Source organism: Oxyura jamaicensis, chromosome 4 (assembly GCF_011077185.1).
Source record: "Oxyura jamaicensis isolate SHBP4307 breed ruddy duck chromosome 4, BPBGC_Ojam_1.0, whole genome shotgun sequence".
Classification (NCBI taxonomy): Eukaryota; Metazoa; Chordata; class Aves; order Anseriformes; family Anatidae; genus Oxyura; species Oxyura jamaicensis.
The window spans coordinates 69,881,002-69,903,495 of NC_048896.1; the positions used below are offsets into that span (position 1 = coordinate 69,881,002).

Sequence of the window (22,494 nt, forward strand, 5' to 3'; positions counted from 1 at the left end):
AAATGCTTCTTCTCAATAGCCATTTGCATATTCTGTAGTTTCCTACTCTGTTTTGAATTGAAGACTGAACAAACTACACATTACTGTAATCTCCTTGAAATATAATTTTTCTCTAGACAACTTTAAATGATTTTGCATATGTGTTCAAACTGTATTTCTCTTGATCCTCATATTCATCAACATTATCACAGCAGAAATAATGTTTGAAAAGTTAGTTTGAACATTTTACCTGGACTCTACTTGATTCCAGTCTGCTCTTCTCGCCTGTAGCATGTCCTGTCCTGTCTGCTGTCTTTTTTTGACGTTGGGGTCCTTTCCCAAAGAATATATAGTTTACAAAGGCATACTCCAGCAAAGCCAGAAACACAAACACAAAGCATCCCATCAGATAAATATCTATTGCCTTGACATAGGGAATCTTTGGCAAAGTCTCCCTGAGGTGGGTACTGATGGTGGTCATGGTCAGCACAGTTGTGATCCCTGCAAGAGAGGTGGACGTTGACTAAAAAGACAATGAAGAAGATATGAGTGTGACAGTATTATTCTCCTACTATGCACTTCTGATGCTGATGGCTTAATTATGTGATCAACACTTTATTTAGAGCAGTAGCACTGCTTGACCCATAGAGCATCTTGTATTTTTCTGGAGAACCAGAATAAGTATCCAACTTTTGACTGAAAACCTTCCCTTTCCCTTCTGAAAGGGAAGTTTTGTGATAAAATGATGGTTTTTGGTGAAAAGAAGACCTTTTCCTGTTAAAGGGGTGCTCTGAATTAAAACATTTATATCTCACTTCTGTCTATTTTGTTTTTGTTGTTTTTAGCTGGATGAAATTATTTTTAGTCTGGTCTTATCACAGGCCATTAATGTATCTAGATAATAACACTACGCACAGGCACAATGAGTTGAATTTACAGAGGGGTGAGTCAAAATAGAGGTGGGAGAAAATTGCTGCCTGACATAATTTGAAGAGGGTATCCGCCTTAAAGCACAGTCAGTGGCAGAAGGTCTTGGTTCTTATGGTAAGTTGTAGGAAAGCACATGGAATGGGAAATAAGCGATCGTGCGTAAAACAGGCTTATTTGGTGCAAATTGGTTTCCACCACTGTCCGTAGGACTTTGTGTATTAATTCAAGCCACACATCCAGCTGAAGGCGACTCTTTTTAACATCATTGAAATGTTGATGCAGCACAGTGTAACCGTAGATATTTGAATTAGACTGTTATGCTTCGGTTTGGAAGCAAATTGCTTCTGTCTCGGTCCAAAGACCACTACGGCAACTGGAAGTCAGTCAGGATCCCAAGCTAACAGCAGAGCTAAACATGAGACATTGGTAAGGTGACATCTATCTACCTGCCTTCCCAACAGTGAAGACCCTACACTGCACGGCCTCAGACCACTGAAATCAGCTGCACAGAATTGGCACTACTGTGTTCAAAAGCAAGAAGCATCCATGTATTGTGGTGATTTTGAAAATAAGTTACCTAGAGCAACTCTGGCTGCAGAGGCATCATAATTGATCCAAAAAGATACCCATGACAGAATTGTGATCAATGTGGAAGGCATATAGGTCTGCAAAATGAAGTAGCCAATATTTCTCTTGAGCCGGAAGCTAAGTGATAACCGAGGATATGCTCCTGAAAGAAAGAAAGCATACAATGACTAATGCCTAAGAAAAGTTAGACATTGATATCTCTGGGGTGGGGGTGGGGGTGGGGGGGAGCTTTTAAACTAGCTGGTGCTTACCTGTTGTAAACTCCACTCTCTTTGATACCATCTTGTAATCAACAATAGAAAATTGTGGGAGCTCGATGTTACTAACTCCTGTTACTGCAGACTCTCCTCCATTCCAATAAAATTCAATATCATCGGTTGTGTATCCATCTGAAACAGAGGCACAGTTTGGCTATTGATTTTTCTTTTTGTTTCATCACTTAGCTTAAATAGTTGTTGTTAAAGTGGAAGGAGCTGCTCTTGAATGCTGTTGTCTGAAATTCCTGCTATACAGAAGCCACTTCCAATTTTTTGTGCCCAGGGCAAGCTTCTTAGTGCAGAAAGTGAGAAAAGAGAAAATAAGGACAGAATTTAAGATTAAAGATAATTTTTTAGCTAGCTCTAATAATACTGCTTTTAGTTCAGGCTTGAGTTGCTCAGTTTACTAATAGACATATATAATGTTAGGAAAATTTTTAAACTGGTTAGGAAGAGCTCTGACAATAAAATCAGGCTCCATGCACAGCTTTGCTTTTGATTTCTTTTCAGCCTGTGAAAAAACACAGAGTTTGGATCCAGCAGGGGCAAAGATGATTCCAGAAGAATTCAGGAGCCTGTACTACAATCTGACACTTTCTGGCTGAGCTGTAGTTACCCCTTTGATATTCATAGTGTTTTATATTTTAATGCCATTATCGATCTTCTGTTATCATAGAAGCATTTCCTACGTACTTTAAAACTAGTGGGTTTCTTCTCCTTTCTTTTAACAGTGATGGTTATTTTTTACATAACTAAAAATTAATCTGCCATTTTACCATTGAGAATGTAAACATTATTGTAAGCATTTTCAAATACATTTTGATTAAGCTCAAAAGTGGTTGAATTTCAAAATGTCACAATTGATGTCATTTTTGATCCAATACTTAAACTGCTTCCTGTTTATTGCATTTTGCTACTTTCTCCAGATGCCCACTGAAAGAGAGAACATCTCATCCAATTTTAGACTTTTCCTCCAGGCGTGAGAGTTAAATCACAGGTTTAAATCATGTAACACAGATCAAATAGAAACACGAGTTTGAACTCAAAGCTTTAGAAAACTGGACAGTGGTTTTGCCACTGAACAAACCACAGCATCAGAAGCCTCTGCAGAGCTAGGAACTTTTCATTCCGTATGCACTGGTGATGAATTTTCTAGCTAGGGAAATTAGACTTGAGATGTCTGTTCCTATGATAGCGCTTGGTAATAGGCTCGTCTCAGGAAGGCTGACCACATGCAAAATGGATCTGCAGGTCCCCTGGGGGCAGTCGGAGGAGCTCTCAAAGCATGCCACTGGGCTTGAGAGACCACTTAGAACTTCTGCAGTTATTGAACGGATATCTTTTGATGCAAACATACAGTGACGGACTGAACAAGGTTAAGCGTTCACATCTTATTTGTGAACTGTGCCATGGTTTGCTAACTGTCTGAATTGCTGCTGAAACCATACTAACTTGTGTAATATGGATCATTGCTGTTTGCTTAAACTTCGGTGCTTCCCATTACTCATACCGATTGATTTGAAATAACCCATCTCAGGGGTGTCACGCAGGGTGCTCTGCCTGGCTGGTTTTCATTGCTTTCGGGGAGAAGCCCAGGAGCTTCTCATTGAAAAAGGTCGAGACAGCTGCTTGGTGGTGGGGCTTCAGTAACTGCTTTAAAGGTGTGGCACACAGACATGGGGCCAATGTGAGCCACACATGTGGTGCAATACCGAAGGGCAGAAGCAGGAAATGAAGACTGCTGAGTCTTTTTAAAAAATCAGAGAAATTTTAACTTCATTTTCTTGCAAGTCTGTATTATAAAAATATCTTGAATATTTCCCTCTTTTTAGAAAGATGTAGCACAATAGAGGAAAAGGTAAGCTATTATCTCATACTGAAAGCGTATTGATTATCTGTCGGCTTGGTACCACACAGACATCTGCTACATGAGGTAGCAGTCACAGTTATGGCTTTGTCTTTAGGGGCAGGTACTAGAAAGAAGAAAGGTGTGGGCACTACCCAAAAGTTTCATGAGTGCTTGATGCAAAGTGAACCAGGGCAAGGCTTAGATGTGAGAATCAGGGGTTCTGCTTCAGGGTGTGGAAGATAACGATGAACCTGCTTCTTCTGCCCTGGGCCATCAGCTGTGGCCTGTTCCACACCCCCCTCTCCAATTTTGCCCCAATTCTGGCTCTTCCTCAGCCAGTGCAGAGAGATACTGATAATGAGAAAGAGCTGATAATGGTTTTTATCCAGGAGCATTCGGCTTTGTTAACTCTGCTTTTAGACGAGTAATCGAGCAGGAAGACCGTCTGTGGTTTCGAACAGACCGCACGCTCAGGATTTCCGTGGCAGTTCTGGTGAAGATTTGGGGGCCGGATTCCCACGCGGGGGCGCCCACGCACCGCGGAGCGCTGCCTCGGTTCCGCGCCCTCCCTCGCACAATTACTACGTGATTGCCAAGATTTATTTTTTTTTCTCATTATTAATAAAGCTTATTTGATATGTGTAAGCCTTTGTTTGCTTTCTAGATTCTTTCCCAGCTTTAAAACCATTAAAATGCGTTTTATTGCTCAGCTCCAGACATTAAACTTCTGCTTCCTAGAAAATAATGTCTAGGAATGGTAATACAGTCCTTGATGTGGCAATGCTTCATTTTGTTTGCTTCTGGACCCGCAGCAGAAAGCTTAAGGGAAAATACTTAGGCAGAAGTGCCACAGGTCTAGAATCTAACTGGATTTGAACATGGCAAGAACAGGTTATGTACAAATCTTGTTCACAGAAAAAAAATGCTTTTGAAATGTTATATAGCAGAGGTTAACAGTGTATTAGATGTTAATGTCACCAGGCTGCTTTATTTTCCACTGCATTTTTTCTTGCCATCTCAAATACCTCCGGGATAAATAAAGATTCATATTACATTAACTTCACAAACAAGGTCAAGGTTCTATTCTGTTCCTAGGACCCATTCCACAGAGATATACAAATGGAGCCCTTTTTTTTTTTTTTTTTTTTTTTTTTTTTTTTTTTTTTCCTTCTGCTTCTTCACTGTAGGCAGCTCCGGACACCAAACAAAAGGATCTCTTCCCTAAATAGTGTGTTTCAAAAGAGCATTTCCAGTCTGTGTGCCCTAAACCATTCAACCACATGTAAGCACATGGGGTTGGAGCCCGACCTTTTTCTACTGGCTCATGCCTTTCCTAACGACAAGAAGTTGAATGTGATTGCTAAATGTAGTTTTACAGCATCATTTTTCTTGCTTCATATAGTTACTATTCCTCTGACAGCATTTATGATGATAAAACATTTTTTTTCGCACACCACAGAGGTGATCCGTACAGTGGTAAATTTATGGTTTCAGCTGAAGCCCAGTGTGGGACTGGGGCACCATAGAGCCAAACATCTGATTGGAATACAATGTCACTAGTTAACATCAAAGTGGCAAAATTGCTTGAAATGTCTTCCTGTCACTGTGTTAGAGTGGGTGTTTACATCTATAAGTGACTTATTTCTTTATTTCTTTATTTATTTTCAGTGAGGAATGCAGGCTGACCCAAAGGAAAGCAGCCTTTTACTTTCTATAGGCAGATGGCAGACTGTAATGTGGGATATGAGTCAGAATTTAGCCTAAGCAATACTGACCCAAATGAATACTTGGTTAGATTGCTGCAGTATAACAAACTGTCAGTTATTTAGGAAGGTTTCTCAAATAAAAATAAATCTAACATATGGGGGAATCTGTTCTATCCCAGTTGGAGACATCATTTCCTATCCATTAGAAGCAAAAAATAAATGTTATTACTGCACAAAGTCACTCTTGCAGCATTCTAATCTAGTTCAGGGAGTGAATTATAACCTTGCCTTACTTTGCAAACACCTTTAGTATCAGTTTATTTTTCCCTGTTATCTTGTTTTGCCCCTTTAACTTTTTACATCTCATTTGCCATTGAGACTTGATACAAGGTTGGAAGTACTTTGGGAGAGGAAGTGTTTGTTTTTGCTTAATATCTCTTTAATGGCTAACACAGCAGGACTTCTCAGTATTACTGTAGTCTCAATAAATGGAAGCATTTCAGAGCCTCTTGAAGGTTTGTGAAAGAGTCATATGAGTAGTGAGACTTGTACTAAAAATGCCTTGCCAGTTTATTTGTCTCCTGGATTATGTCAGTGATGTCAGAGGACCTACTGTGTCTAAAATAAAGATAATACTGTTCACAATCAGAAAAACACAATAATATGCTTTATCTAGTATGGCTTTTGTGTGCAGAAGTACCTCTTGTAAGGTATACTGGTGTTTTTATTTTATTTTTTTTTCCTGTTCACTAGTAAGAATTTCATTCTTATTAGCTATAAACAAACAAATCAAGGAATTATTAGGAAAAAATAAGTAAAATTCTTTGTTTAAACTTTTATATGCTTTCCAATCCATGTTGAGCTATATCTTGACTATTACATGCAGTTTTCTTTCTCCAAAATAGGAGTAGTAAATTGGCTGTAAAGAAGGGCCGCTGAGATGATTAAGGATAGACTTGCTTCCACTGAAGGCAGGACTGGCTCAGGCATGATTCGTCAGCCTGATGTATGAAGGGACTGAGGGAATGTTATGACAACAGTCTATGAGATCACAAATCAGCATGATGAACTTGAATAGGAAGCGATTATTCACAATCTTTTACACTTCCAGATCAAGAAGGCAGTAAATGGCATTGCCTAGTGGTTTGCCTTGGTTTGAAAGAACTAAAGGGAAATGTAATATGCAGATAAACTGCAGAGCTCTTTGCAGAATATGATGTGATGTCAAAAGTTTATGCTTGTTCAGAAGCTATCATGTTATTCACAAAATAAAAATATGTCAGTTTTTTAAATATAATGACACTATTTCTGACTGAGATATAACTTTGGGTTTGAAGCATTTTGATGACTTGTCTCAAAAGTAGCAGCAATGATATTGCTTTTCAAACTTCTTAAATGAAACAAGCATGCAATCTGTGCTCCAGACCAGTTAACAACTGAACAGTGTCTACTTGTGCAGATGGGATATTTGTGTAATTGCACAGATGCCCAACAGCTATTTACAGATCAGTCCTGGTAAGTATAGCCTTCACACATTAGTTTCTACACAATTTTAGCCAGTTTCTCAGTTTATAATCTAGCTTCAGTGGCTCTGAAGTGTGGTCTTTTAAAATGGAGCTTTAGTGACTCTGGTATTTACGACTGCTGATGACCTGTTTGTTTATCTGCTTCCATGTTTCTCACTTCCTGGCCTGAATCCTATTCTGCTGTGAGGTTGAAACCAGCAAACTTCTTAATTCTTAATGTTCTTGTCTAAAGTCTAGACAGCAATCGATAAAGGCTGAAGCTATGTATGCAGAGATAAACTCCTCTTGCCCTCCATCCAGATGGACTTCTGCTGGTAACACAATAGCCTTCTGAGTGAGTGTGGCACTCAGAAGAAAGAGTTTGTTTCTTTCCCATGTTAGGTGTCAGAAATCCCAGCCTTGTTCCCTTGCTTTCTTTCAAATGGCTTTTTCCTGAACCTGTTTTGAGCTTTCACCTTCTTCCTTTCTTCTTCTCCTTTAAAATGGACACTTAAACAAGATACCAACTATATCTCAATCTGCAAAAAGCTGAACCAAACCTCCTGACTCCTTTTGGTGAGGCTAATTTACTTTTTTCTCTCTTACTGTTTACTGTTTATCTTCTACACTTTAACCCTCCCTGGTTTGGTGAGAAGGTAAAAAAAACATATTTCGGATCAGCAAAATGCCACCACAAATTGGTTTGACTCCAGTGCCAACTGGAAGCTTCTGACTCTGAATAGGAGACATCAGTGTGTTGAGGGAGAATGACCTCTCCTAAGAAGCCCAGTGTTGCAGTCCTTCACCTTTTGTGCTATCTCAAAATGCTTTCACTCTATCATGCTAACCAGATGAATGTAACCTGCTTTCAGTATTGTCAGGAGCTCATTTTTTTGTGGAGACTTTGTCTGATGTAAATCACTCTTTTCATCCCTTACTTTACTGCCTTTTCTTTCTCATCTGGAACTGCTGCGCAATGCATGGCTATGTCAGTCTGAGCTATAATCCAGGAAGTTTTTTCTGACTTGAGTTGCTTGACAAAGTTAAAAAGAGAACAACAATATATGTAAGCATATTATGTAAACATTAGCAACAGAGGTCCAGCTGCTTAGCATTCAATTAATTTAGTTCAGTCAATATTGCATGGTACATAGTTTTGTCTGCTCGTATTGTAAACACGTCTTGCCCTTGAGCACTTATTTCGACTAATTAAGATCTACTTCTAAGTGCTCCCGTTTTGTTGCTAGGCAGATTCTCCCAAATTTAGGTACAGCTGTTGTGCTCTGTGAAGAAACCGTTTGAAGTCCAGGTCCATCTGTTTTGTTCTCCATTGTGTCAGGCCAAAACCTGTGCTTGCTGAAGGCAGCAGAGCCTCTGACTGTGTATGAATCAAGACACTGCATGTTTTTTACTTATGCCAGCATGGTTCATGGTTCATGCAAGTACACCTTATATTTCTGTGCAATATTTTTTGCCCCCTGGATGTCGTAGTGAAAACCTTTTAAAAATGTTAACTACTTAATTCAGTTGCTTAATTTTTTCAGAGGGGTAAATACTGAGGCAAGTACTAGGCCAGTGAACTTGGGCTTTTTAGATAAACTGTGAGAGTGAAGTTTTCCTCGTGGTCTTGCTCAGTGTTCGGTCTAAGATGCTGAATTTTCAGTTCATGAACAACAGTAGAAAAAATTAAAGTAACGTTGAGCTACAAGAAAATTTTCATTCAGCAAAAATTAAAAATGAGTAAAAAAATAACTTTTCTAAATAAAATTAGTTTCAAATAAAAATTCCAGCTATTTTGACTTTTGAAAATGAAATATTATTAAAAATATATAAAATGTATATGTATTATACCTTTTGCATGTATTGTACTTTTTATACATGCATATCTTGGGAAAACTGTTGCACATTAGTGAATTAATACTTCACTGGGGAAAAAGCCTGGCCTGAAAAACACGCTGTTGTTCTTTGTGATGTTGTTACAAGACCATGAAACAAAACGTAGATTGATCTGATAGTTGTTTAAAAAATTTTTAATGCATCTACTATACCTTTGTAGCCATAAATCTGTATTGGCACATATTGCAGTTCACAGCAGGGTTAACAAGTGCAGGCTACCAGCATGTTTGGGACTGCCTGTGTTGCAGAGACTGAATTTGTGCTAGCAATGATTGGTAGAAAAATAGCAAAGTTATAGTACAAAATAACAAAATTCTGCTACTGCTAAGAAAATACACACAAAACATATGCTACTTTTCATCCATAGATTAAATATGATACAAAACTAATCCATCTGTATTTTGTAGGGAGACTCGAAGTGCAGAAGGAACATAGCATACTTTACCAGTGTGTTATATTAATTTCACCTCACTAAATAAATAAATAAATAAATAAGGAATAGTAAGCCAAAGAAGACAGGGTTATGTAGAGAAATGTTATGTCTTACTAGCCTGATCAGTCTGGACAGCCTGGATCAATAATCAGAACTAACAAGCTCTATGTTCTCTGCGACAAAAAGCAGGCTGGATTCAGGAGGAGAGTACAGGAGGTGAGTGGCTTCATCTGATGATTTTAAGTAGAGGAGCACACTGTCTTTTAGGTGGGTTATGTACAAAATCTGTTTGGTATCTGCAGTTTTTTTTGTTTTTTTTTGTTTTTTTTTTTTTTTTGTGGAGGCAGATGTGCAGCACATACTCGTTAGTGGACTAATAGGGAGTGACGACAGAGGGGCAAGCTCTCCGTAGAGAGGGAAGGTCCAGGGTCTTGCAGTCAAAGGACACTGGATATTTTTTTGTGTGCTTAATCTTGTTGATACAAATTCCAGCTCACAGTGTGTGGAATATTTGAATTAAGGGTTCTGTTGCTTTGACCCTAAATGTGAATTCAAATAAGGCTGTCATGCTCTGTGTGGTTTGGATTAGAAATAGTAATATGTTAAATAACCGTGTGTTTTCTCAGGAAGAGCTCTCCATAGGTAATTTACTGTTCAGAGGCACTTACAGAATACAAATGAATGAGAATGGAGGGAGATTGCTGAAGAGATTAGGCATACATTGTGAGTTAAAACTCAGTCATTGGTGGTATTAGCAAAAATTGCATCCCACCAGTGGGAATAGATATGCTGGGTAACAATTGAACTGCCTTTAGGTGCTGCTTCATTAGCTTGTATCTATACTTAGAGTAATTGTGTGGCCTTTGTGCTTTACCTGGCCATCAGCACGATGGCTATGCATACCTGATCCTGGCATCCAGTGTCTTGTATGAAATGAATCTTTGCTTAGCTCCATTTCCACCTACAAGCTAATGGGCAATACTTCATTGTACAAAACAGCCTTGCACTTCGGTGTTAACAGATATTCATAAGACTGAGTTAAAGAAACATGTTCCCTGTGTGGCCAGGGAGATTGGATTTGTGATTGGGAAAACTTAGTGCTGCTGTTTCTAAGTATGAATTGAAGGCTGCCAATCACAAGAAAACATGAATTCAATGAAAAATAATATAACCGTGAATGAACTCTTCAAACAAAACTGAAATGCTCAATATTTTCTTCTTGAAGTTTCCCACACCCAGTGGTTTGCTCATAATGAACAATGTTTCTTTGTGCAGTCTACTTCTACATGCCATGTTTGTTACTTGACATTTATGCAGAAGATGAATCTGCATCAGCTAAAGCTGTTAGAAGTGGTAGCAGAAAGCTAATACAGGAATTTTTAAGAATTTTATCTGATGGACTCTGTTGTGCTTTCAGTTCTGCAACTTGGTTTCTGATGAGTGGAGGTCTGGTACATGAATATATAGCCCAATTAGTAATTAACTGCTTTGTGCTCGTGCTCTGCCAGGTTGGGTAAGCAGTCTTTCAGCATAGTAGCTTGAAGTACTATTTTGCTTATTTGTATTATTGCAGTGTCAAGGAGCCATAGGTACAGATCAAGACAGACTGTACTGGCACTGAACAGAGAATTTCTCAAGATTTATTACATCTATAAACTCAGATGCATTTGGGGCAAGAATTCATTCTCACAAATTAAAGTGAATCCATGAGAACCAGAATCTCCCAGTTTGTGCTGGGTTTTATTTTATGCAGCAATTCACACCTTGGCAGAGGACAATTAAATTCATAAACCGCACTTAGGTTTGTGATATCCTAGCACAACTGTGTTATCTCAAAGCACAATATGCCAGCTCTGCAAAAGATGTGATATGACCAGGTTTGGAGATTATTTTTGCTGCTTTTCTGACTATAGAAATACAGGCTCGTGTACAAACACATCTGTTTTCTGAGAAATCCACCCCTTCTGTAAATGAGCCCCCTTTTTTTTTGAAAAGTGAGCCAAGCTTGGTTCATTCTGGTCACTGGGGGACAGCGTGGTCCTATCAGTGGCTCTGAGGCTGCTAAGAAGGGGCTGAAATGTGCGGAACACTTGTAATTGACTCTGCCTTCCACTGCGTGCAACAGAAGAGGGCTTCAGATACTCTGAGTAGGTGACTAGCTTGGCTAATTTCATGTGCTCATGGAAGTACTGAGTGTCAAGTGTTTGCCACCAAAATCTATAGATCTGTATAGCTATCTATCCTTTTGGAAATAAAAAGGGAAAGTTGTCTAAACTACAATGTCAGCATCTGAGTAACTTCTAAATTTGCTTGCAGTCTACAAGATGCATGGTGAAAGTGAAATGACTAGTTTCTAACCCTCTGGGGAAAGAAATCTTTCCAAAGTGTGTGAACAGAGCAGTCTCCATTGCTTAATACTAGTATACTGTGAAGAATGGATTATTTTGACTTAGTGACTGATTTGAATTATGAAGGGTAAGCAATGACTGAAACTGAGCCAAAAGAAAAAGTCAACAACAACAACCAAACATTTTAAATTTTTGTGCCCAAATCCTATTTGTGTTTATTATCAATATCAACAAAGTATTTGTGAATCTGCCTCTCAGGATGTCTGGAAAAAAAAACAGCAACTACTTGGTCAGCTCCACAAGCTCTTCCCCATGCTGGGCTTTTTGTCACCACTGGTGTTTTTCTGCTGCTGGGAGTGCTCATGCTGTAACTTTAAATTTAAAGTGCATTCTCTGCAATGTTGAAGGACAGCATTTCAGCTATGTTAGAAGATAATGCATATCTACAAATTGCTATATATGTGCAGAGCCTCCATGGGTAATTGTTCAGAAGTGAATGGATGGTGATACAAGCTCAGCCTGTGTATCCTGCAAAGGACATACACAGGGACCTAGGACATATTGTCTAAATGTCCTTAGAGATGATTATGGTGTGTTTTCAGTTGCTAAATGTGATCTTCCCCAGGGAGCGGTCATTTTGTTGTCTCAGTGGGCAATGCCAGCAGTCTGAGCATGCTGATTTCCTTGCAGCTCTTGTAGGGATGTTTCCTATACACTATCTTCCTTGTTTTATGGGCATGTGGTGATAAAATATGCTTAACTGTTCTTTTGCAAGGGTTTGTGGGAGCTAGTTGCTTGAATATGGCATTTGGACCATGCAAAACCCTTGTGAAATGTGGCATTTTGTGCATGTCATGGAGCAGAAAGCAATAAAGCAATGGGGGTACAAAAGCAGCCTTTTTTTTTTTTTTTTTTTTTTTTTTTTGATACTTTAGAGAGAAGGCACCAGTGGATCCATCTCAAAGCTCCTGCTGCCTCAGGTACCAGCACACTCATATTCATCAGTGAATTTTTATTGCCAGGCATTAAAATATTACTAGATATCTGTTGCCTGCAGGCAGGTAAAGGAAAAGCTCTCTGGGAAAGCTTGGATTTAAGACAGGTTTTTCATCTCTAATAAAAATAGACCTTTTTGTTTGAGGTGTAAGTTCTTACATCTGTGGTAGTTCAAATGCAATCATACTCTGGATCAATGCAGTCTTGTCTCAAGCAGGGAGCTGTGATAAATCTGTTCAAATCTCATCCTGTCAGACCTCTCTGTGCCAACAGAGGTGATAATGAATGTTTAGGTATGAACACAGTTGTTGTTTCTTCTTGCAACAAACCATCTAGAGGTTCAAGTGAAATATTTTATTGATTGACTGCAATACCACTGTGAGCTTGTTGCTCTTTCATGTAAGCATTATGTATATTTAGTATTATGTCCATTTTTATATGAAGACAGACATAAAGACAATGGAGTCAAAATGAAATTGTCATTTTCTATTCTGTAACTGACTAAATAAATCTCCCACTTTCCCCCAACTTGGTCTTTTCAGGCTTCTCTGGGCTTGTTCACTTCTCCCATACAAGTGATGTGGTTACTAGGAGAGTGCTACTGACAAGGCATGGTTCAGCATTGCAATGTAGATTCCTGAATCATGCTGCAGCATTACTGTTGTCATAGAGACACAGATTTTTAAGGCCAAAGGGAGAGTTCTGCTAATCTGCTCAGACCTCTTGTAAAACACATAGCAGATTGTCAGCAAGTAAATAATTTTGCCAAACTGGAGCACAGCCTGGCTTTCTCTCTCCTGTGACAGTGAAACACGCTTAACTTGAGATTGAGGGATTCTGGAAGGCAGACCCAAATGGGATGTGATTTATTGTTAGAGTGGTGCTGTCTGCACATCATTTTTCCTGCTGAGTGAAAGCCAGATGCAAGCTTAGACCACAAGGTCGTGCCATGACTGTGATACTTGCAACTTCAAAGAGACAAAGAGTATTACAGCAATAACAGTATCCCATCCTAGGTGGTGCAGTGAGGTCAGCACTTGTATTGTAATGAAGGATGCTAGAGTGGGGTGGCTGTATGCAGTCAAAAGTCTCTGCCAGACCAGCTCTGGCTGATACAGCTGCAGCAGCTTGATACATGCAGGAATAGCCCTTGCCACAGGCTGCCTGGTAAAGCAGAACTGACAGCGGGGGGATTTAACATCCTAAACTGTCAAGATGACATCCATCAGAGCTCATGTGAGAGTGCCAAGCAGCCTGGGTAACCTCCAATCAAGTATTAAGCCTCCTCTGTCCCAGGGTCTGTTAATCCATGAGAACTGGGTTGTGACAGATCCCAGCTCTGCTGACAAAGCAATTCCAGTTACAAAATCCCTTGCTTTTGCACAGATTTCCAGTGGCCATCACACTATTAGACACTGAAACAGGTTTAAAGCCTCTGATATGGTTTCCCATCTGCCTCCACAGAATTTGGAGTAAGGAGAAGTGCTTGAGCAAAGCAATGAAAATTTGTGTAAAGGATCATGTCCAGCCAAAATGCTCTCCCTAAAAGATGCAATGACTCTGCCTTTCAGTTCACAAATTAGAATAGAATAGAATAGAATAGAATAGAATAGAATAGAATAGAATAGAATAGAATAGAATAGAATAGAATAGTTCTGTAGGAAGAGACCCTCAAAGGTCATGTAGTCCAACTACCTGACTTCTTAAGGCCTGACCAAAAGTTAAAGCATATATATGAAGGCATTATTCAAATGTTCTTGGAACACTGACAGGCATGGGGCATCAACCACCTCTCTAGGAAGCCTCTTCCAGTGTGTTGACCAAGATATGTCCTATTCTTTGAGTAACTTAAAAACAATTCATCTATGAGACGGACTGATTCCTCTGGAGCATGCTTCTTCTTCAGTAGGAGTAAGTCTCACTAAAAACACAGGGAAACTTAAAAGAGGGCCGGTTGGTGTGTGCAACAATATTGGTGTGCCCTGTCATTGCTGGAGCTGTGCAGCTGCTGTAAACACACTGGGAAGCACTGAACTTTTGGAGGGCCAAATATATTTCTAGATTGCTTGGTTTAGATGAGGGGAAGCATGCTGGGACAGGGAGAGGACTCTCACAGATGCCACCTTCCTGCCACCTTGCTGGGACAAAGGAGGTCCTGTTACTCTAATTTCAATGGAGAGCTGTGGGAAGGAGCAGGGGCAGGATAGCAGCCCTACTTTCTTTGTGTGTGGGTCCAGAAGAACAGGAAACAGCCCTGATCTGCTCATAAAGCTCAGGGATTTTTTAGGGACATTTAACAACAATGTTAGGAACACATGATCCATCTTGGGCATGGTTAAGTGTCTTGGCATTTATTTATCTGTCAGGCTTTTGCTTGTTGTTTCTGTTGCACAGTTGTGTTGCTTGTGATTGCATCTGCAGGCATGCACCTTCATGCAAGCTGTACATTTGCACCTGCAGGTCAGTGGAGGTCAGTTTAACAACTACTTCTCTTCAAATGTAGGATAGATACTTAACCAGTTCATACAGATCTTTGATTTAGTTTATATTCTGCCTTTGACTTTTTGCTTAACTTCCTAATTGTTGTGTGCATTTTCTACAGGCACTGAACTCTCCTTATAAACATTTCTCTTAATTTCTGAGCTCACTTACAGAGTCTCTCCTTACCAGATATAATTTAAAGGGTGGAAATGAGGAAGGATCATTTACTTGGAACAAAAATTTCAGACAACTAATAAGAAAGAGAAGATTCTCATTTAGTTCAACTTACAGTGCTTTAATCGACAAAAATGGAGCCATGCCAGTTTTCACCAGCTGAAGATCAGACCTATTTCTTCTATATCAGATTACATGTTGTTGCCAGCTACTAGGTTCAGGGCTATCAGTATTGCATAGATTCACACACCTATACAGGTCTTTTTGCAGTCTATGTGTTTAGTTTCATTTATTGTTTTCTTTCTGCATGCACAAAGCTTGCAAGATTACTGACAGCACTCAGAAAAAAAATGTTGTTAGAAATAAAGTCGGGATTTAAAAAAGGTCAGTGTTATTCTTATTAAATTCCTGCTGAAACCAATAAGACTGTAGGTAGCAGCAGAAGAAAGTTGGTGACAATTGCAACATAGATGACACCTCTTCACTGCTCTGGAACCTGGTGCCTTGTGGGTTAAGCATATAAACAGTGTAAACACAATATAAAGATGACCAAACCCACTTTCCAATGCTTTGGAAATGGTTCAACAGTACACATGGTGCACAGTATCTGCCTATTGGTAAGAGATGCTCCTCAATCCTACACAGGCACATCCAGGATAGCTTAGTGATTACAGCACTGCCTTCCATGGCCCTTTTATTTAAGGACAGCTTATTTTAATTCTTGTCTCTCTCAAACCTGAGGTGTATACAACTTTTCTTCAAAAAGATATATATGTATTTTTAACCAATAAAATGTTAATAATTTTATTTTCATCATAGCTCTGCAAAGATTTATATGTTAGTACAGTAGAAAGCTGAATAGCTGCAGGGAAATGCAGGAACTGGAGTGAGAGGTTGAGGATGGGGATCCTGTAAATTGGTTCTGTTGTGGAAGAAAATGTCACATGCCTGGTGTGTATGGCACTAACAGAGAGGCAGTGGTCATGGCTATTACCTGTTAATTCACATCCATCCTGCCCCCTGGTAGCTTTCAAGGCGATTAATGGGGACTACTAAGTGCAGAGTACTCAGGATGATAGGTTTTCCACTGCTTAAAAGCCTGAGAATGAGGCAGCCTGGTCTTCAGAACTGTTTCCAGAACATTCTTCTTCCAAGTACATCATCAATAATTTTCAAGAATTTTAGAGATGCATAGGAGAAAAGCTGGGAGTGCATTAGAAAGATATATTTTTGTCGGTGAATTGTCAAAGATTCCAGGGTTTCTGGCATATACAATAAATGAGAATTTCGGTAGTAGTTACGCATGCCTCTGCTTTTGTGCAATCATTCGTTAGTGGAACTGATCTAAATACTCATTAGAAGTAACACATTATACTAATTTTGAGCTGGTGGCAAATTAAGAATCAAGATTTTGTTGATTTCTTTGAATTGGCTCAACAAGTATTAACATATCAACATATATACGTTTGGAGGCTTGAAATATTTATACCTAGCGTTCAAAAGTTCTGAAAAGCAATTTTATTTTGAAGACGTGTGACTGGCCACATGAGTGACGTGGTATTCTCTCATCCCTGATTGTGTTAGCATTTTAATTGCCTATTTGATCTGATGCTAGCCTTGATTTTTGATGATGTCTCAATGATAGTGTCAAGCCTATTCCCACTGAGCATTCATCCTACAAAAGTTCATTTATGTGAAATCTTGTGAAGAGAAGTATGAGCCAGCCTTTTCCAGTTATTTGGGCTGTTGGCTGATAAATGCTCATGTACTTTGATCAGCTTTAGTCACAATTGGACGGGAAACTTCAAATCAACTGTCTTCCAGCAAACAAATTCAGGCATGAATTCAGTATGAAAGAAACTTCAGTAGAAAGTCATCAATTTGATGTCTGTGGTACTGTATATATCCATTTCCTCTGCTGATCAGCTAGAAACTCTACTGAAGAGATGTGTTATGCACTTTATTTTGAAAATCAAGAAATGACTTATTTTCCAAATGCATTAGTTGCATGCCCTATTAAATTTAAGCTGGAAGATGAGCCAAGCAGCAGCAAGCAACATCAACAAAATTGTTCTGTGCCAAAAAGTGCAGTGAACTGCCAAGCCCAAGGACAAGCATGACAACCATGCAGCTTAATAAGCAGCTCTGTATGTGGTGGATTATGAACTTCAGCCAGAGTTTTGTTCCAGCAGAAAGTAACTGGGGAGAACCATAGTGTGATGGGCAGCACTGGAAAGGGAAGTTAAAATTTGACTATTGACTGCTTCCCAGGGAAGAGAAGAAAATGGCTGTATACATGTTCATATACAGGTCTGTGGGTTTGTGGTGCCTCAGTAAACTCGGAACAATGTAAATATGGACAATGCTAACTGAAAGCAGATGTACAGGGAAGGTTCATGCATGTTTGTCTGATTCACTAGGAGCTCATCAACTTTCCCAGCTTGCTCTGCTACTGTCTCTTGTGGGGGCTTAACTACGGTGCACAACCAGTATGTTCTTCTAGAGACTTCCATGCTCATATTGAATGGAGAACAGCGAAGATGCAACTGTGGTGACTTGTGACTGCAGCTACTGATGTACTTCATGGGAACCTTGACAACATTGCCTCTCTGCTTCTCTTCCTGATATGTCTGCCTGCAGAGCCAAAACACTAGTATCTTAAAAATAAAATATGCTCTTTTTGAATTTCTAAAGAAATAAGCGAACTGATTCTGTTCAGACAGTGCTCTCTCTGGGAAAAAAATAATTTTCATTAAACATGCTTGAAATGTTTACTTGATTGTAATCTTTTGCTGGTGGAATAAAAAATTTGTTCTCAACCTGGCACAGAATTTCTAAAATCACTATAAAATAATATGCTGGGAAAAACAGCAAAAGGAAATAACTCCTGGGGAAACATTTCAATTTTCTTACCAAATAATTTAAAATCTAAATCAAAAGCTGCTGCTCTACTGATTATATTAAAGCTGATATTGATTATGCACTTACAAAGAAATAAATTACTTGAGCATGGAGAGTAATTTTGTAGATATGTGCCCATTTCAATGCCTTAAATAAGACACCTTTCTTTTGCTATTAACTAAAAATTATAAACAGGTGTAAACAACAGACTGACAGCCCATCTTGCCTAATCAGTGCTCTAGACCAAGTATATGCTTTTCTCAGTGCCTGACAATAGCCACCTCACAGATATGTTGAGATATAGAACATGTATGTATATTCAACCGATAAAAAATTCTGTAGTTTTATTTTGGGGGCTGCACTTCCAAATAAATTATTTCCCAGCAATAGTTTCTGTGGCTCAAAGTGTTTTTTTCTTCTTTAGTTTAGACTAATTTATTTTATAGTTATAATACTATTAAGCATTTTATACTTGAATATTCCAGTGTTTTGGCACTATGGAAATCTTTTTATTTGTCAAAATCTAAATGATTGAAGACTAATGGAATTTATTTGAAAATTCATACAGTGAGTTTTTTTTTTTTTTTTGGAATTTAACCTCTTTTCAGTTCAGAACAAAAGCTTATATCATGAGTTTCTGCAAATGGAAACTGTGCTTCCTGGGCTTTAAGATCTTTGGGTGTGCTATGAACAATAAAAACATTGCTGTTGTTGATGATATAAATATTAGGAAATAATTGTTAGGCAAGGAAGAATCCTTAATCTTAGATCAGAATGTTTCTGTTTATTTAGTTGTTCAAACTATCCATCAAACAGATTTAAATGCTAAAACTGTTATTTCTCTTCCAGTGAGCTAAAACAAAACACTAAATATGAAGAAATCTGTTAATATGTTCTAAAATCTGGTACCTTAGAGAAAAGTATTATTATAATAAAAGATTGGTTAATTATAACTGTAATTTTGCAACAGTTGTAATGTGGCAAACTAAAATTCTTAGAAAACTTTTGCCTTATTTTGCATTGGACCCTACTTTATGTAGTCTTAATCACTTTGCTTAGACAGACCCCTCTGTCCTCGGTGTCAGTAGTTGGCTTGACGTAAGACAGAGTAAAGATTCTTTTCAAAAACTTGAATAGGCTTTTCTCTAGAGGCTGGTGTCATAAAAGATCTGAAGACTATATTAATAAAAAATTGCAACTGCATGGCTTGATCCTATGCTCATGGAAGACAATGACAAAGCTCTAACTACCCTCAGTGCTGAAGGACTGTTTCCGTTTATGACCTCCAAGCATTTTGATAAGAGTAATTGATCAATCCTCCCAACACCATGTGGGACAGTTGTTAATCTTGTTAGAGATTGCACTGAGGTGAAGCACTGAGTGACTAGGCACTGAAGATGGGCAGTGCTCTGCTGCTGTCCTCTGATGATCAGCAAGAAGTACTCTCCCCTGTACTCAGCAAGAGGTTTTGAAAGACATCATACAAGTTTGGATCAACAAAATATTGTGAAATAAGCATATTTTAGCTTATGCACTATAGAAAGATACGTTCAGTGTGCAGGCCTACTGGATACACAATAGTTGAACAACTTACACCTGCTTTGTTTAACCCGTGATTGCCTTTCAATCCACTGATGTAATTTGGCCAACCCTCTCCCTCCAGTAACTTACAACTTTCAATTTCTAGTGTGCAATTTTGTTCATCCAGAGGATATCTGCGTAGATCCATCATGCAAGCAGCTGTTGTTGTGATCCTGCAAGAGGAGGGTAAAAAAAATCAGAAAATTTGAAACCACATTTGACATGTTTGAGAGGTAAATTTTTCTGTAGCAGCTTTTCTTATTTGTTTAAATACTGAATGGTAGTGCACAAGGTTTGTTGGCATACAAAGGGTTTGTAACTCATGAATAAATGAATTCTACAGCACAATATGCTGGTTATAGTATGAAGCATAGAAGGATATGCTGAATATCCTAGAACAGGATTTTGACTGAAAACTTTACAGGCAGAAGTGTAGTGTCTTGAAGAATATTTCTTGAGATTTCTCTTTGGACTTCTCATTTTTAATGTTCTCAATTCAATATCTTCAAATTGGTTTGCATACTTTTTTATATAACTAGTATTGACATACCTCTCTTTTTTCATATATATTTTTTTCTCATCTACTGCATTTAAAAATTTGTCTAATGTGTATGCATATTTTCATTCATACTGTGGAAGTACTAGTAATAACTGAATCATTTTTATGTTTTCATAATCAGTTATAATAATTGAATGTCACCTCATAGAAATGGCAGAATGACATCAAAAACTTATGAAATGTAACATTGTCTTTTGGTTAATTAAGAAAGTTATTTGCAGTAGTGCTTTCAAACTCACAGAAGTGAGTTGGCATCTGCAGTTACCTTTTTCTGTTTGTGTGATAGAAGGGTTCTTACATTCTTATAAAACTTCTGAAGTTGTAAATAGGCAAACTTGGCTTGGAATTTTATTGGCCTCTCTCTCTTTCTCTCTAAAAATTCCTGCTTAAGAAATGTCTTTTTTCTTGATCTAGATATGGTCCTGTTTCGTGGTAATTGATACCACAGGATCATATCTGGAGGTTTTATTTTTGATGTGCTGGAATTGAAGCACACTTACATGCTGTATAGGAATGATAATTTATGCTGTCACAGAACTGATAAAAATAAAAGGAAAAAAGAAAAGTCACGTTTCTCTACTGTGACACATTTCAAATTTCCTAAATCTGCAAAATCCATCTATCTACCTGCACTGTCTAAGAAATTATGTGACAGAGAAAACAGTCCATGAAACTACTGCATAGGTCTGTGTAAAATACCATATTTCTGCTTTTCCTGTGAGGTTGATTTTTCTCTTGTGTTGCACACTGAATTGTTTTGCATGTTTCTTAATGGGCTTTACATTTGTCATAGAAAATGTTGAAGATTTCAAGAGAGGTAGGACCTCATTTAGTTTAGTGTTGTACCAAACATGCCTTACTGAGAGACACTGAGAAGACATGCAGTAATGATTTGTCAGACTCCTACTTTGTAAGGCTTAAGATCATACATAACTATATGCTAATATTAGTCACAGTTAAATGATTTTTAATGAAGGTTTCAGGAGGCAATATTTTGTTCCCAATAAATAAATCATCTTTTAAGATAATTTTGTTCACCAGATTCATTTTTCTTCAACCAGATTTATTTAAGTGTTTACAGAAGTAGATTTTGAGATAGTGCTTCCTAGACCACAGGGTTAGAGTGGCCAACTATTTCTTAATGGCCAGTCTATCTGTACTCCTGACTTCTGCAGCTTTGAATATTCTACATGAGCTATTTAAGCAGTAGCAATCTGTTATTCTTAATAATATCAAGGATTTTTTGTTGATATATGGTTCAATAATAAATAATACACTTGTAGTATAACTGATATTTAAATGTTCCACATATATAAATATATTTCCTGGTATAATTCTGGTAAGTCTTTGTTCAAATGCATTGCCTTCTCACTGTGCATAGTTCTTGAGTTGGCTTGGTCTGTCTGACTACTATAATGCAAGAACAAAAATAAATGTATTACTAAGACACGTCCCTGTTAATTGAAGGTGCAGTCTGGAAGTGAATACTTGGATTATGCAGAAGAGAGATAATAAACTATTAGTACTGGTTTCTTGCAGTAGAAAGTAATCCAAACTTGCCCAGTCTGTCTCTCAGTATTTTCTCGTCCTTCATTCTTGTTAAACCACTCCTTGTCTTTATGTTCTAAGACAAGGTTAACAGAAGCACTCTATGCTCTCCGTTTCCCTCAGGTCTGTTTCACATTCCCTGTAGCACCTGTAAGGCAGTGCACTGCGTATGTATCAGTCTGCTTGGGGTCCCTAAAAGGGGTGGTGGGGAGCAGCTTTCCCTCTCATGGCTCTTCTACCTCTTAGCTCTCTGGTGCCATAGAAAGCAGTTGTTTCTAGATGAAGGGGGAGTGACAGGGTTTTAGCTGAATTTTGCAGAGATGAAAGCCACACAATGGGAAGGACAACTGGAGATCCTTGTTAAGCTGGGGAAGGCAGAAAGCTCATTACTTCCCTCTTGACTTGTAGACCTGCAGCTTTGGACATGGTTCTGGGGATGATGAACAGCATCTGTCCAGGGATTCATCAGAACCTGAACCTAGTGCCTATGTGGATTGGAAACAGCAGGTTGTAGTTTTTGGAAGCTCCCCCCAAAGTGGAGAAACCTGCCAACCCAATGTGGTGTCTCCTAAAGCTGAAGGTACTTAACCCTTGTTGGGAATCTCAGGCTTCCTTGACAAGAGCTACTTGTGATTGCAGTAGAAGTGCTTCAGGATCCAGCAACCTTCATTACCTGTGGTTCATAAATCTAGCTTTCATGCATTTCTTACTCCCTCATGATAGATCTCAGCTGCGTAAAATTTTTAATGATTATTATGCTCTG

At 38.5% G+C, this 22,494-nt stretch overlaps 1 protein-coding gene across 6 annotated transcripts in view; it reads right to left on the minus strand.

The window, feature by feature from the left end:
• GABRB1 (gamma-aminobutyric acid type A receptor subunit beta1) overlaps positions 1-22,494 on the minus strand; it is a 129,370-nt gene that overhangs the window by 11,682 nt on the left and 95,194 nt on the right. For all 6 annotated transcript variants that reach the window (XR_004750450.1, XR_004750449.1, XR_004750448.1 and 3 more), the window contains exons 5-8: positions 19,715-19,797; positions 1,749-1,886; positions 1,487-1,639; positions 230-480 (exon numbers count right to left, since the gene is read on the minus strand). Coding sequence is in view for 3 of the 6 variants with exons in the window: in XM_035325177.1 (XP_035181068.1) it covers positions 230-480; positions 1,487-1,639; positions 1,749-1,886; positions 19,715-19,797 (625 nt within the window). In the remaining 3 variants the exon portion in view is untranslated. The remainder of the gene's footprint in view (positions 1-229; positions 481-1,486; positions 1,640-1,748; positions 1,887-19,714; positions 19,798-22,494) is intronic.